Source organism: Gossypium hirsutum, chromosome A05 (assembly GCF_007990345.1).
Source record: "Gossypium hirsutum isolate 1008001.06 chromosome A05, Gossypium_hirsutum_v2.1, whole genome shotgun sequence".
Taxonomy (NCBI): domain Eukaryota; kingdom Viridiplantae; phylum Streptophyta; class Magnoliopsida; order Malvales; family Malvaceae; genus Gossypium; species Gossypium hirsutum.
In genome coordinates, this window is record NC_053428.1 from 26,912,400 (window position 1) to 26,928,878 (window position 16,479).

Sequence of the window (16,479 nt, forward strand, 5' to 3'; positions counted from 1 at the left end):
AACTTAACAAGCAAATACCTCTAAAATAGTAATAAAATTAATAATAAAATAATAATTATATAATATCCAAACAATAACAACAAAAATAGTAATAACATAATAGTAAAATAGTAACAAAATAATGAGAAAACAATTAGAAAATAGTACCTTTTTTTTGTCTTGTTGCTAATTCATGTTAGGTCAGACCTAAATAAAAAAAAATCTTATCGTAGACTTGACTCATTTTTCAAGCCTATATTTTTATCAAAATCTTGACATTTTTCGAACCCACTCTTTGCCCAATAATTCTATGTATTACCTAAAACATTTATATAAGGTAAAACATAACATATTTAGATATTTAACTCGATTTTGGAATTGTATGTATTTCACCTTAAATGAATTACCCAAAAAAAAAGATTATGATATATGTTAATGAATGTGGAGAAAATAAAATGATTATTTATATAATTAATATTTATGTTTAATTATTTATAATAAAAAGCGTTTAGATGTGAAAGATTATTATTTGTTTAGAAATAACGACTTCAGTATTTGCAACGATTATATACATATTTCTCGAGGTCTTTTTGAATGAAAAAGCCATTTGACTTTGCAGTCAACAACTCATTTTTTTTTTTCAGGGAAAACTTATCCAAATGAAATACAGATTTTGATAGGTTGGAAGACTTGGGAGATTTGAACCGACCAAATTCCAATTAAGAAGCAAATGGACAAAACCAACCGCCGCAACACTCGTAATTGATACCAATTTTTCAAACACACGAAATTAACAGGGAGAAGACCAGACTAAGCAAACTCCAGCCGGTCTGTCCACGTGTCTTTCGGTTACTGGTCCGTGTAAATTTCACGCATTTCCAGGTGTGATAGACAGCGCGTTTAGAAGTTGCTCCTCCCTATAGAGATTCCGCGGGAGAGGTTATTGTTATTATTATGATTATTTTCAGCATCACAGCACAAAAAAGTGAAAAAAGTAAACGACTTTATGGTTTTCGCCTCTATAAATAAAAGCATACAATCAACCCCCAGTTTTCATCAAGCATTGTTTTCTTCCAAGACTTTTAGACCTCACATTAAGGAAAAAGAAAAGTTTTGGAGTGTCCGTTTGCAACTTTCTTGGATTTTATCAGTCTCTTTGGTGGGTTTTCTTCTTTTTGTTTCTTTCTTGTAAATTCCATGTCGTTTGCTTGTTTTCTTGATGTTTTTTTTTATTAAGTTCTATTGCATGCACGGGGATCATTCACATAAATTTCCCTTTTTTTATGAATATGCTTAAAGATTTGAAATATTTTGTGGGAATTCTGTATTGGTTGAAGGTGGAATTGTTTGTTATATCAGAACTTTGAAGGCTTTACTCAAATGGATTCTTTGATTCTCTAAGGTTAATTTGCAAGAACTCCTCTTGATAAAGATTTGAAATTGATTAAAGTATAATCTTAGCTTGGATCCTTATAGCTTATATTTACTATTTCTGCCGAGTTTTGTTTTGATCTTTCTGGATAAAATTCTGTTTTCTTTTCCATGAATATAATTGTTTGCATTTATAAAGCTCTCTTTCAGTTCATAATTGTGTAATTTGGATTACAGGTCTCTTGAATTCTATCTATTGATACACACACAAATGGCCATAAAGAAGAACGGGTTCATTCCAAGCTGTGCCCCAGAGGAACTGAAGAAAGTTCTGAAAGCAGTGGCATCCGAGTGGGGAGATATGATAAAAGATATGGAAGAATTTCACGTGGTTCCGTTGAAAGGAGCTCTGACCAACGAGGTTTTCCAGATAAACTGGCCGACAAAACATGGCGATCTTCATCAGAAAGTGTTGGTCCGGGTTTATGGTGAAGGTGTGGAGGTGTTTTTCAATAGGGATGATGAGATTAGGACCTTTGAGTGCATGTCCAAGCATGGGCAAGGACCTAGGCTTCTCGGTCGCTTTCCAGATGGAAGGATTGAGGAGTTCATTCATGCCAGGGTATGTCAAATCTTTGTCTTTTTGTCTTTATCATGTCTCACTTTTGCAACTGTTGTTTTACTTAATGGTCTCTATGATGTCTAATCTTATCAGACACTCTCTGCGGCCGACCTCCGTGACCCTGAAATATCTTCCCTTGTAGCAGCCAAATTAAGAGAGTTCCACAATCTTGACATGCCTGGTCCCAAGGATGTACTTCTCTGGAAGCGATTGAGGTACTATTACTAATATCAATATGCATATGTATGGTTCACTGCTTTTGTACTCTTGAGTTGAAAGATGTAAAACCCTTTTTGTTCCTTACCAGGACATGGCTTAGTCTGTCAAAGAAATTCTGTTCCCCAGAAGCCGCAAAAGAGTTCGGCTTGGATATTCTCGGAGACGAAATCAGCATCCTAGAGAAAGAGTTATCACAGGGCTATCAAGAAATCGGGTTTTGTCACAATGATTTGCAATACGGTAACATAATGATGGATGAAGAAACAAGAGTAATTACCTTAATCGTAAGTTTCTGATTCGGTTTTTATCATTTGCTAATACAATCTTCTATACAGCACTTCCCCGTTAGCGTTGTAAAAGGGTAGGCTGCTAAATTTGCATATTAATTGAATATATATAGCCACCATGTTCATATCTATGCATTTTATTGCAACATTTCTGCTTGATTTAATGGTAATGCTGTTTCATCTGTATGCTAATGGTTGGCCAAGTTGGAAATAGTCAATTGAGTTGTTTATACATGTTTTTAAAAAATAGTATTCAAATGCCCTGTTAATAATATGCGTCTTAAGACCTTGTTTATTTTCTAGATTTTTTGTAAACTGAAATTGCAGATGAGGGGTCTGTATGTGGGGTGAAGCTTCAAGTCCACTGAGCATATGAAACAAAAAGAAAAGCAAAAGATGAGAAGCCAAGGGACTTTGGTCAGCCTCTTTTGTGAGGTTCCTATTTATCTCTTAAATAAGACTATCTGTTACATAATGATTTAAAAAATTCTAATATTTTATGGGCAATATGGTTCAATATCTAAATAACCCCTTAACTGTGCATGCAGTAGGAAAATTATTATTTGTTGACCTTTCCATGTTTCCTGAAATTCGTCTGCTTTTTTTATAGTACTGTTGAACTTTCTGGGTCTCTCCTTTTACTTGCTTTGCTTAGGACATGTTCTTTGTTGACCCATATTTCACAGCATTTTAGCATATATATTTCTTCCACTTCCATATTCCGACTATGCATAGTTATAAGGAGTTATTTGTTCCCCTTCTTTTTCAGGACTACGAGTATGCAAGTTACAACCCTATTGCTTATGATCTTGCAAATCACTTTTGTGAGATGGCAGCAAATTATCATTCTGAGACACCCCATATTTTGGACTTTAGCATATACCCTGGTGAGTACCTGATTTAATTTAGAAGTAACTGTGCGTTGACATCAAAAACTATCTGGCATTTTCGGGTCTAATTGTACCTCTCTTCCGTATTTTGACAACAGATACGGATGAGCGACGAAGATTCATCCGTGCATATGTAGCATCTTCAGGTAATCATGTCAATCTGTGTGTATATTTGCCACCATTTACATGTAATTGGTTTTAACATACTTGAATGCAGGTAATGAACCCAGTGATGCTGAAGTGGAGCAGCTACTTGTTGATGCAGAGAAATACACTCTTGCTAATCATCTGTTTTGGGGCTTATGGGGAATAATCTCGGTAACTGTTTTCAGCACTATCTTTCATTTCATATCGGTTAGCTTTGTCTGGGCTGTGTGGACTAATTCAGGGGTGGGGTGTACATGCAGGGTCATGTAAACAAGATAGACTTTAACTATCTGGAGTATGCAAGGCAGAGGTTTCAGCAGTACTGGTTTAAGAAAACCCTTGCGCTTGAGTCCCTCGCTCTTTAAGGCAGCCTAAGCATGGATTGCCGCAGGGTTAACAAGGAACAGCTATAGGTTTACACAGTATTACTTAGAATAAACCTAGCCTGTTGAAGGGGTTGGTGAAAAAGAATATGTAAATAACTGTTGTAAGGTTACTTCTTCCATGAGTGTATAATCACTTTTGAAGTAATGTCTATTTAATGATTCAAATTCTTCTATGTTCTTGTATTTTTTTTTTCTTTTTTTGGTGAAAACTAAAACAAAATTACATCAAATCAATTATTAAGAGACGCTAGAAACCTTGTCCTATTAAAGAGTCATAGATAAAGTATCAAGAGGTACTTCAAAAATCTATAAGGTTGCCTGCCATATAAGATTAATCTTTGCTAATTAATCTGCAATTATTGATTTTATTATATTCTTGTATTAGATGTACCTTTAATGGTTGATAACCACATAATGAAACAGTAAAACAATAGAGAAATTTTAAAAAGGCAAAATATAAAATTTTAATACTTTTTATAAATAAAAAGGAGACGTGATAAATAAGATGTTTTGAAAGAAGGTGGAAAGAAAGTTTCAGAGTAAATTCAGTAACATTGAGTGCATCGACAAGTGGTGGTCGTTAAGGTGAAAAATGGGAAATATGACCGATGATGATAAGGTTAAAAGAGAAAAAAAAGTCTGAGAAATTTTAGAGTAAAAAGTCTGAGAAATTTTAGAGTGAACCTTGAAAGTCAAAATGCTAGAGTGCCAAAAGTTGATTCATGACTCTTATTTATAGATTTTAGAAAATATGAGTTACAATGTTAGATAATTAATATCAATGAAATTGTTTTTCAGCTACAATTGCATTAATAATTAAGAAAGGATGGTGAAAAGTTTTGTTAGTGATGATGAATAGTGAGAAAGAATTCACTTAAGTTTTTGAAAGGAGGAAAAACACTTACGCATTGCAAGAGTTATTCTTAATGAGAGTTGTTCTTGAGTAAAAGTTATTTTGGCTATTCCAAATGTTAAGGTTGTTCCGCACAAAATTTGTTATGTGGTGATGCTTCTCTTGGGAGAACTTATTTTAAATAATAACACTTCGAGAAAAACACAATAGTTTAAAATAGAAGTTGTTCCAGATGATTGGTTTAGATTCGTGATGTTCAAAGTTGTTTCATGAAAAAAAAATCTGAATTGTAGAAGAGAAAGGGAAAGAAAGCTTTCAATTGGTGAAGACAGTGCGAAAAAAGAAAGCCATATAACATTGATTTCAATAGCCCGTTGATTTAAATGAAAACTTTCAAATAGTTCAATAATCAAATTGTAACATTTTTTTAATTAAATAACCAAAATGAAAACTTACCCATGATTTAATAATTAATGTTATAATTTACCATAAAAAATAAGGGCAAAAATAAAAATATTCAATATTTAATATTATTGAATTGTTATAAATCTATTAATAAATGGATGTATACGTAACACCCAAAACCTCAAAGAATTTATTCTCTTATAACTCGTAAAGAATTTATAGAGTTTGTTAATTCCTCTATTTATATTTTTATAACCTATATTGATTGACACCAAATTACATGTATAAATGAAAGTTGAATTATCTTTTCATTTTTCTCCACTATCCTTTCTTGTTTTTTATTATAACTCTTTTAGTTTTCATAATATGAAAAATATATTTACATTAAACACATTATTTTTAGTAAATAATATTAAAACTTAAACTAAGCACATGTTATTTTTCTAATTTTATTTTTTCAATATATCAAATTTTTAATTTTTATTGGTATTTAGTATTATAATTAAATACTAATATTTAATACTATGATTTGGTTACATATGATTTTACGTTTGATATAACTTACTTTTTATTTAGTTCAAAATTTTATATATAAGTTTCATATTCGTGCTTAGCAAAGCAAGCTGTTCCTCTTTGTACAGTGGGTTAGTTTTCTAAATTGAATTTCAAATTCTTTCTCTTTTTTGTTATTGTACTGTTTTGTTCTATAGCATAAACATTTATTTGTCCTCTCTAACTTATAAAAAAGGTGATTTTAACAGTTTAATTAATTTTATTTTTTTAATTTTTAAATCTACATTATTTATTAAATCATCTTAAAATCATGAAAAAATTAACCTGTGGATTAACTTGTGGATTAAATTATTTAATTTGAAAACAATTTAATAATAGAAACATGTTTTGATAAGGATGTAGTAAAACTAATGATATATTAGTGATTAATACATATAATTGAAATTTTTGAGTTAATTATTTTATTTATGATTATGTTATTGTCTTTAATCAGTGATGATATGATAATTATGTTGACAATAGATAATGGTAGTGATGTCTATTAAAGATTATGTCAACGTTTTTGTTAAATACTAAAGATCAACATTAGTAAAAAGATTTATTTGTTAATTCAAGGCTCAATTTAGTAAAAAAAATTAAAAGGGTTTAATTGATTTAAAAAAAAAAGGTTTGAGTCCTAAAAAATAATTTTAAAAACTGAAGAATGAAAACCCCAAGATATTGAAAATAAAATTAAAAACACAAGACCCAGAAAAGAACTATGTTATTTTACCTCTATAAAACTCATTAAAAATAACCGATAAATAGAAAAAGAGGGTTATAATTAAGAGGCTTGCAAGGTACACAACCCGACCGTTTTCTTCTTAAATAGCCTTCGCTTTGTTCTCCTCTTCTGCTGGACAATGAGTTGTCTAACTTCCAAGTGCTATGCTTATGTAAATCAAAACCCAAAATAGTGCAGACAAGAAGAGATAGAAAGTGAATGAAATAAAACAATGTTTATTTCAAAGTGCCTAGTCTCAAAGAAAGGGCCATTAGGTGCCATATGGGTAGCTGCTTATTTCTTCAAGAAACTCAAGAAATCTCAAATATCTGGGACTAATATCTCCTCTTCTGTTGGTTAGTCTCTTTTTTTCTTTTCCTTTTCAAATGCCCATTACTCATTTGCTTTTATCTTTGCTTCTTTTGAGTGAAAAATGTAACCTTTTTCCTTGGCATGTAAAAAAAGAAAAGAGAAAGCTGAGACTTTAACAGAGTTGTTTTTCCAGTCTCATTTATTTGTTTGTTTGCTTGTTTCAGTCTTTTCATTTTTTTGGTTACATATGAAGTGAATAAAAGATTATTGTTGTTGTCTTCTTTTTGGTTGGTTTTTTTGTGTTGTTTACATGAGATGAGAAATGTATAAAGGTAAGTTAAATATTAGGTGGTTAATGGGAATTGTATGATAAATTGCCGCAAAGGGTTTTTCTTTTTTAAATTTGAAAGTAATTATCACTGTGACCTTGTTTCTGGGTGCTTGATTTCACATTCTCAATCCTATGCTATTTAAAAAAAAAAACAATTAAAATCTATTTATTAGTTAAAGGAATTGTGATTCAAGTTAAAAGGATATCAAACTATCTTGTGCTTAGTAGAAGTCAGGTAATTTAGGCATTTCAATTTTCTGGATTCCTATCTTCTATTATGCATGTTTTAGCAATTTAATTGAATTTCTTTTTTTCGGTTAGACATTCTATCAGGATTTTATTTCTTTTGGTGCATACAAGAATAAGCCAAATAAGGCCTTTGTTCTCATCTTTGTTGAGACAAAAACTTATGAATGGAATATTGTTGTGTTCATGTTTTTATGGTGTTGCAGATGATATTTTGCAAAACCAGCTTGAGATTCTGGCATATAGAGTATTAGCCTACCTCCTCCTTGGTGTTGTCAGAATATACTCCAAAAAGGTTGAATATCTTTTTGATGATTGCCAAGAGTTGCTGATTAAGATAAATGAATTTGTGGTTAGAGAAAAAAATAGAGCAAAGAAGGAGGCCCTCCGATCGGCTTCTTTCTCGATTACTAGACCTGTGTGCTTTGAGTTGGATGCATTTGATCTGGAGGTACTTGAAGATACTAGTAGGTAAAGTAATCTAGTTTAATTACAAGCTTCATGTCATTTCTGTTTCTTTTATTTGTGCTCAAGATTGTAGTTCTTCTTCCAGAGATAATGAGGTGCCTCGTGAAGAAATAACTCTGAAAGGTATTGGTTTTGCTTTGAAATAGTTTTCTACCTCGTTTTGTTTGCTCTTTGTTTGTTAACTAAACTTTGATGAAACAGATGTAGCTTGGACAAATGCTGGAACAATGCAATATTCCCTAGATAGGGTAAGTAATTTGATCATATTGCATTCATCGTAATTTGATCGAAGTCTATTGAGCTTAACAGGTTTATATAAATCTTTCATACTGTTCATGCTTGTGGTTTGCTTTCAATTTTTTTTAGAAGACTCGAGTCCAATTTGTTAGATGATCTCAACTACTTGGAATTGTTTATGTTGAATCCTTTCTATTTTCACTAAAAGTTCATTGCTTTTCTATTACTTTGTTAAAAGTTCATTCAGTTGCCAACAACCTCTTGGCCTAGTGGCAAGATAGAAGTTCACTCAGCTATTGTTGCATTGAAGCCTGAAGGGGCTTATAGTAGTAATTGCAATATACCGAGCATAGATGAAAAGTCGGATTTATTGGTTTTCATGTCATTCTTTTCTGCTTTTAGGCTGTAAGGGGTAAGCTTTCACTATGAAAGATTGTTATTATGGAACATATGTGACCTATACACGCAACATAAATACTCGAATGGTTCTTACAAATTGTTAGATTATTAACAGTGGCTTTCCTGCTAATATTTCAATGTTGATTTTTGATAGATTGCGGCATAAACACCTGATTTGCTCAACTTGACTCTTCCATTCTGTGCAGATTGCGGCATTGGATGATGCTTTCTTGATAGATTACATTCCACCTGAACAGTATGCATAACGATTTCAGTTGTTAGGTTCTCAGTTCTATATGTTTAGATATGTTCTATCATGTCTTTCTGAAAGAAGCTAAAAGCCTCAAAGTTGTTAAAAACTTTTTCTAATCATATTATTTTTTCAGCAGTCTTTCATGCCACCTGATGACCTTCGAGACAGAAGCAAGAGCATTGCATGATGTATGTGAATCAGAAGCAAGCATGGAAAAGCTTCGGTGTGATACCTCCATTCACGAGGAGGTTTCACATCTTAAAATGGTTTGTAGGGTGGAGGAAGAACCTCTTAACATTGTTAAAGTTTTTGATAAAAATGAGAGAGAGCATTTGGAGGTTCCTGACATGTCTGGTCTGGAGAACTGTACAGTGCAAGAAGCAAATAGAGAGAAAATCAATGATAGATTATTGTCAGAAGAATGTTTGAGCCTTCGTTTTGAGGCTGCGGAGGACTCCTCTGGTCCTTTTAAACTTAATCCATTTGCTAAAGATCAAACTACTAGTGAAATGATTGAGGGTCCAGATCTATTAGAATCAGAAAAAGAATTGAACCAGGCTATGGAGGAAGATCATGCATGTGTCCTGGAAGCAAGTGCATGGGTTCCGGACCTTGCTGGCTCATCAAGCAGAGAGAAAAGCAATGATAGGTTCTCTTCAGAAGAAGGGATGAACCTGCATCCTGAGGCTGAGGAGGAACCTCTAATCCCTGTTGAATCACTTGTTGAAGATCTAGTTAATAGAGAAAAGATGGGTTTGCTTCTGCCACAATCAGAAAATGAAGTGTACCAGGTATTGGAGGAAGATCATGTGAGCATGAAAGCAAGTAAGGAGGTTCCAGGCATTGCAAGCTCAGAAAACCGTATAGGAAGAGAAGCAAGCAGGGAGAATCATAATGATGAATTCTGTCAAGAAGAATGTTTGAATCTTATTGTTGAGGTTGAGGAGAAATCTCCAGCTTTCATGAAATCTTTTGGTGAAGAACAAACTAGCAGAGAGAAGAAGAAGGGTTCGGATAGGGTGCAACCAGAAAATGAAGTACACCATTTTATGGAGGAAGGTTGCAACTCGGGAGCCAGTGTGAAGAAGCTCCAGGCTGAAGGTTTCTCTGACGTGGACCTTCAGGAACCTTCCACACTTGTTAGACCACTTGCTGAAGAGAATCAAACTGATGCAGAGAATGGGAAGTTTCCAGCAATGAGAACTTCCAAGGATGGAAAATGTCAGGTCGCTGCTAAAGACCATCCTTTGTCTGTTACATTGGACACAAATCCTCTGTCCATGTTGCGAGATGCTTCAGGTACAAGGAAATATTAAGATGGTATCTTTTCTAGGCCCCCTTAAGAATATAACCTTTCTTGTGTTTGATGAGGTGGACAGTTAATGCGATTCCTGTTTTTTTGAATATTACAATTTTTTTCTTTGTTGTTCAAACTCTTACTCTTCATTTTCAATGATCTACCCCATGTCTAACACATATCCAAAGGATGTTGTATGGAGGTCTAACCGTCATATATAAGGGAACATCATAAAAAAATATAATGTTCCCTTTACAATACTTGGCCCCAAGTTGAAACTTCCTTTTGGGTCATAAATTGTGTTAAAACATTTGTCTAATATACAATTTCTTTCCTTTAACGCAGGAGCTACTACCCCTCATTTTATGCTTATCCCAACTCCTGCTAAAAGGGAACGTGCTCGGTTTTCTCGGAAGAGAAAATGTTTGTTTGATGAAGTGATAGTTTTCCCTAATGAGTAAGCTATGGTTACCTCAAAACTCTATGTAGTCAGTTCAAGTAGTTTTATGTTGTTAATCTACTTTATAGGCTAGACATTGTGGGGTAACATCATATATTGTGCCAAGCATCATTGTTGCATATGATAGCTGTATGTATTTGTTGCATTCTGGAGTAGTATGGATTGGAATTTATGATGTAATTAGAAATAACATGTGTTGTGATGAATGGTGCCGATTATTAAAATTGGGTGATGTTTGGTTTGATCTCTAAGCCCTGGATATTGTAACATGATGATGTTTCTTCGTATGAGTTGCACATCTTACTGCTGCAGTATGAGCAAGACAAAAGGGAATTTTATGGTAAATCTTAGCATACTTTTTCACGCCTTGGTCTGGTAGTTGATTCTGCTATTGTGTAGAATACACACACTATACATATATATTTGTATTTTCACGTCCCAATTTGATCTCTAAGCCCTGGATATTGTAACATGATGATGTTTCTTCGTATGAGTTGCACATCTTACTGCTGCAGTATGAGCAAGACAAAAAGGAATTTTATGGTAAATCTTAGCATACTTTTTCATGCCTTGGTCTGGTAGTTGATTCTGCTATTGTGTAGAATACACACACTATACATATATATTTGTATTTCAACGTCCCAATTTGTGCCGTCTTTTTTCAATTGATTTAATAGCTGTGTCACCTTTCTATGGGTTATACAGTATCACTTTGTAATTTGGACATTGGTTATTGGTTAAAAAGTTAAGGGATAGAAATAATAAACCACACAGCTTCTATCATTTGATTTCATGTTCAATTTTTTGCAGCATAATGCGGCAATGGATAAAAGATGCAAGTGATTTGGTCTCTAAGGGGAGAAAGGATGGTCATACTGCTCTGGGTGCAAGGAGGACTTGGATTTCCAGCCTTCCCCAGGGTTTCTTAGAGCCTTCGGTTCCCTGTAATTGCTCTATCAGATATATTTCTACATGTTATTTCTCTAGTTATGCTTCTTTGTTAATCATCCTCTTGACAGGCACGTCGGAGCTTAAATCTATCTACTCTGGAAAGAGATTGCGAATTCTCAAATCTGTTAATATCATAAAACCTCCGGAACAGATGGACACTTCTGAACCTCCTGCAGTTGATGGATCTTTTGAGCAAGCAGAACTTACTCCAGCAACTGTTGAAATGAGGGATCCTCCAGTTATGTTGAACCTCTCAAAATCTCCTCTATTTGATGGATCCTCAGAGCAGGCCGGAATTGCTCCACAAACACCTATTCGGCAGTCAACTTCCCTTGTTGTTGGAGAACAGACAGAAATTGCTCCACAAACACCTGTTCTGTACTCTAAATCATTGAGGCATTTTGGGAGCCCCAAGGACCTGAAATTTTATAACTTAGATGTAGGACCAGAGAATGTGGATCCTACTCAAAGCATGAAGAAAGAGCCTTCTCTGAATGAAATTGTAGAGGAGTCTTCCCTGAACAAAAATGAAGACCTTGATCTCAATCTGGTGAGCAGGGTGAATTTATGATTACAAGTAGCTGCCTTACTGTGATATGGATTTAGAATAACCATCTGACTGGGCAATTATATTGATGCACACAGGCATTGGTTTACACTTAACCGTTAATCATGCATTGCATCAACTTATTCTGTTATGTTTAACGCGTAACATCTCTCAAAGTAGATCTTAAATCATCTAATGCACGATAAGGTTGGACTTTGGAACACAAACCATATTTGGGGTGCTCCATATAATTGTATCAATCACATTACATTTTGTTGTTTGTTGTCTTCCCTATTTGGAACATCCTCTATTGGTTATTTACTTCGTTAAGATTTTGGGCAGGACATGCATTCAAATGAAGATGATAACCAGGGACAGGGTAAGAGCTATTCATAATGTTCTTAAATTAAACTTTGATTTCTTTGGCTTCATTGTAGATTGAATATTTTTTGTTCACATGCGGTATTCTTACCCGAACTTTTTCATGACTAGCAGATGGATGGTCTTCAAGAACCAGGTAAGATATATACGGCCTTTGCAATGTTCTTGTGCAACTTGAGCAGTTAGTGCGAACCCTGTACAATTTGTTGCAAAACGTTCCTTATTACAAAGTTGAATCTTTGATGCACAGAATGGTGGCAGAGAGATTGCAGATGAGTTTTCTAGATCAAAGGGAAAAAAAGGAGGAAAAGGTGAACTTATCACAGCTTCTGGAAGGAAAAACAAAGAAAGCGAGTGTGAGACTCTTTTATGAGATACTGGTACGTTGTAATGTCCAATAACGAAAATCAAATTCTCTAGCAATGGTCATTTTTACTCATTTGTTCAGTCTGGTTGCACTGACTTGACTGGTTAACTTGCCATTAAAGGAATGCTTAAGCTTGCGTATGTTGCTTTGCTTAAAGTATATTCATATTTGGCACCCAAGTATGTGAGTGATGGAAATGTTCAAACTGAAAGCTAAGTAGGTTAGATTTGTTGGTGCAAAATTTGCAGGTGTTGAAAAGTACAGGGCTTGTGGATGTGCAGCAAGAAGAGGCTTTTAGTGACATTGTTGTTGTGAAAGGTCCAAAGTGGGAGGAAATGGTTTTTTGCTTGGGAAGGCATGTTAAATGAGGATTCACTCTGTAAATGTGTGTTGTAGTTATTTTAGCTGATATGTGAATTGGAAAATATAGGATGCAACTACTTTGTTACTTATTTTGTTAGGATCTTTGTTTTCTTTAACAGCCCTTTTTAATTATTGTATAGACTTAACCCCGAATTACTGTGCCATTCCCCTTCAGCCGCAAAGCTGTTAGAAAATTTTGGACTTGGTCCTAGTTTACTGAGAAAATTATCTCTGCTAATATTAAATTTTTTATTCAGCTTGGGTCTCGAGTAAAGGTGAAAATGCATTTATTTTACAGAATAAATTATATTACTTTAAAAGTGTTTTTTGTAATTCGGAAAAATAAAAATAAACATATATAGTGAAATTTGAGCTTAAGTTTGTAAATTTTAACATTTGTGTTTTACAGTTTCTCTATAAATGCATTTATTATATAATTTTGTTTTTTTTTTCACCACGTTATGAGTGGGTTTATTAAATTATGTGTAAATCTGATTTTGCAAAAAAAAAAAAGTTGCTCATTATATAAATTATAGGTAGAGTGAAAAAGGTTTTGCTTTATTGATTCATTTTCAATATTTTGTAATTTTATTTTAACTCTTTTCAAGTAACAGGATGATTCAATAAACTGGTAAGAAAAGTTTCAAGTGAGAATATTTGTTTGAATTCAAGCAGTAAATTCATTAATTGGTGTGAGTTTATCTAGGTTGGATTCGTAGGTTTGCCGAACTCAAGCAACCGGCTCATTAACTGGTGTGAATCGATCCATAAGTTTGTTTGTGTGGTAGTGTATTCTGTAAAAAAAAATCAATTCTTGATTTTTTATTTGTGGATTTCATCATAAATAATAAATTTTTGTCATATTTAAATTTGGGTCACTGTATATAATGATAGTCCAAGTCAAGCCCATTAGCCCAATTTAATGATTGAGTGCATATCCAACAACTCTGCTCCCTCTCTCGTCTTTGTCATCTCAAACCCTAGATCAGGGTTTAAAGAATTTTTTCCTTTTTTTTTTCAACTAAAATTCCCCTCTTGATCTTCTTCGATTATTATCTTTTTATTGTGGCTGAAAATTACGGAAAAATGGCAGCCCAAGCAGCAGCAACCACTTTCAATGGGAACTTAAAGGCTAGTTTTTATCTTCATCATTATATTGCTTAATCTTTCATTTTTAATCAAATAATCCATAATTTAGCTCAACTTTTGTTGCAAAAATCACCTTACATGGCAATGCACGCTAACTGTTAGTACTATTTACCGACTTAATTATCACTTATTTTGGCAATATGATGCGTAGTTTGCAGAAGTTCCGACTTCATTTTGATTGTTTACATACAAGCGGTGTAGGGAGGTGATAGTTGGAAGAGAGAAACTTTGCTGTAACGTTTTCAACTGAAATAGAGTGTACTTAGTTGAGTGAATATGCTGCGAAGAGAAAACATGAAAAAACATTTTCTATGGATTTTATGTGATTTTGCTGTGATCCCATTGAGTTAAATTGTCAACTATCCAAAAAGTTCTAGATGAATGAGTGGTTTGTAATCCTGGGCAATTTCGTATTTCAGGTTCTTCAGCTTTTAACCTTCATTTATGGAGCGTGATTTAGTCTAATCCAGTAGTTCTAAAATTTATGCCATAAAAAATGTGTCAGGGACCTTAGAAATTTCTGAACTAGAAATTATTCTAGATAAGGATTTCTGATTGTAGTGCAATGTAAATTGTAAATACTGCTCAATGATAAACACTGGCTTCTTTTTTATTTTATTTTTCTAATTTTTGCTTTTAACTCGTGCAGAAAGCACTTGCTGGTCTGAGGCGAATTAATCTGGAAGGTCTGAGATGGAGAGTTTTCGATGCTAAAGGCCAGGTATCTTTATCCTTTTCTGAGTTCTTTCAAAGATAATTAATCCTTTTGGTATTGTAAAGAGGAGGACTTAAATTTGTGAAACTTATTTTCTGGAAGCCAGAGATGTGGGGGCTCGGAACCCTCCATCCCTGTACCTCTCTTTGAGAAGTGATAATGATTAAAACATGCGTGATTTTATGGTTTTACTCATTGTGGTTTCTCAATGCAAACCCATTTAATAGTATGTTGAACCATTTATTTTAACATGTTTATCCTGCCGAGGTTGAAAGCAACTAGAATGAAGTTGCATACTTTATTTTAACAGGTTCTCGGAAGATTAGCATCTCAAATTTCTACTGTTATTCAAGGAAAGGACAAGCCTACTTACGCTCCAAATCGTGATGATGGGGATATGTGCATTGTGATCAATGCCAAGGATGTATGTGTTACAGGGAGAAAACTTACAGACAAGGTTTATTACTGGCATACAGGGCAAGTATTACTGTTTTCTGCTGTTTCTTTTAATGAATTGAAGTTGATTGCGTAGTGTGACTACATGGAAATTAATGATGTTTTTGAGTTTAAGATGGTATTATGAATTACAAATATCAAAACATACTTACTTTTTGAGTTTCTGTAAATAAAACAGGAAAATTTGACATTCTTAATGTGGTTCTCTGAGATCCTCCTCCTTTATTAGTCTCTATATGGTTCTTGAGATTGGATGCATCAGTTAGTGATGTTCTACTACATTTCCTTCTATTTATGAATCATATTTATCCTTCAGCTATGTCGGTCACCTCAAAGAAAGAAGTTTAAAGGACCAGATGGCAAAGGATCCTACAGAAGTCATACGTAAAGCTGTTCTGCGTATGCTTCCTAGAAACAAACTGCGTGATGTAAGTACTTAGACCTGATTAAACTATGACCTGTCCTTATCTGTAAACATCATGTTCTGTTATTTGCTTTGTGATATTCAAATTCTCATTTACTTCTGTTAGCCCGCCTTCTTTTAGTATTATTTTTTTGTGGCTCAGTATAGTTCAGATTTCTGTTTTCTTATAGATTATTGCATCTTATGAATGCAGGATAGAGATCGAAAATTGAGGATATTTGCTGATAGTGAACACCCCTTTCGTGATAGGCCCCTTGAACCATACATGATGCCTCCCCGAAAAGTGCGAGAAATGAGGCCTCGTATAAGAAGAGCTTTGATTCGAGCTCAAAAGAAGGCTGAGGAGCAAGAACAAGGTGGTAGCCAAAGAAAAGGCAGAAAGAGGGAGGCCAAAACAGAAGTGGCAGCATGAAAAGTGATTTGTGTTCAGTATGGAAGAACCGCAAGTGCGGGTGTAGATCACTTTAATTAGAATAATAGTGTCTTAAAGTTTAGCAAAGTTTCTTTATAGCTCAAACATAGCATTTACTGTTTTGCTTTTTGAGGTACTAATAGTTAGGTGCAGCAAAAGACGTGGCCTTTGCCTGCATTTATTGGCTGCATCCCTCTGGTTCCCCAAAGTCTGAACTCCTTTAAACATAAATTAAACTATTTCTTCGTTTAGTACTACTATTCGCCTAGCCTATAA

At 33.9% G+C, this 16,479-nt stretch overlaps 3 protein-coding genes across 10 annotated transcripts; all 3 read left to right on the plus strand.

The window, feature by feature from the left end:
- The first annotated feature begins 916 nt into the window (after nt 1-916).
- On the plus strand, nt 917-4,074 carry LOC121229003 (probable choline kinase 1). 4 transcript variants are annotated; one of them, XM_041112079.1, is made up of 9 exons: nt 917-1,138; nt 1,317-1,381; nt 1,588-1,972; nt 2,066-2,187; nt 2,280-2,475; nt 3,248-3,365; nt 3,467-3,514; nt 3,586-3,686; nt 3,776-4,074. In XM_041112079.1, the coding sequence occupies exons 3-9, from the start codon at nt 1,622-1,624 to the stop codon at nt 3,878-3,880; spliced, it is 1,041 nt and encodes a 346-aa protein (XP_040968013.1). In that variant the 5' UTR covers nt 917-1,138; nt 1,317-1,381; nt 1,588-1,621; the 3' UTR covers nt 3,881-4,074. The 4 variants fall into 4 exon arrangements, with proteins under 4 accessions (XP_040968013.1, XP_040968012.1, XP_040968014.1 ...); XM_041112078.1 differs by lacking the exon at nt 1,317-1,381; XM_041112080.1 differs by lacking the exons at nt 1,317-1,381; nt 3,248-3,365; nt 3,467-3,514; nt 3,586-3,686; nt 3,776-4,074 and adding an exon at nt 2,782-2,862.
- Nucleotides 4,075-6,483: 2,409 nt separating this feature from the next.
- LOC107944846 (sister chromatid cohesion 1 protein 2) lies at nt 6,484-14,061 on the plus strand. 5 transcript variants are annotated; one of them, XM_041112084.1, is made up of 13 exons: nt 6,484-6,791; nt 7,531-7,795; nt 7,878-7,915; nt 7,994-8,040; nt 8,635-8,684; nt 8,818-9,980; nt 10,324-10,435; nt 11,249-11,382; nt 11,458-11,939; nt 12,279-12,315; nt 12,429-12,453; nt 12,568-12,697; nt 12,933-14,061. In XM_041112084.1, the coding sequence occupies exons 1-13, from the start codon at nt 6,668-6,670 to the stop codon at nt 13,050-13,052; spliced, it is 2,727 nt and encodes a 908-aa protein (XP_040968018.1). In that variant the 5' UTR covers nt 6,484-6,667; the 3' UTR covers nt 13,053-14,061. The 5 variants fall into 5 exon arrangements, with proteins under 5 accessions (XP_040968018.1, XP_040968019.1, XP_040968016.1 ...); XM_041112085.1 differs by having other exon boundaries at nt 12,432-12,453; XM_041112082.1 differs by having other exon boundaries at nt 6,493-6,791; nt 8,815-9,980.
- On the plus strand, nt 13,834-16,460 carry LOC121229004 (50S ribosomal protein L13). Its single transcript, XM_041112088.1, has 5 exons — nt 13,834-14,178; nt 14,846-14,917; nt 15,222-15,388; nt 15,684-15,795; nt 15,985-16,460. Exons 1-5 carry the CDS (start codon nt 14,134-14,136, stop codon nt 16,201-16,203), a joined length of 615 nt encoding a protein of 204 aa, XP_040968022.1. The 5' UTR covers nt 13,834-14,133; the 3' UTR covers nt 16,204-16,460.
- The last annotated feature ends 19 nt before the right edge of the window (nt 16,461-16,479 follow it).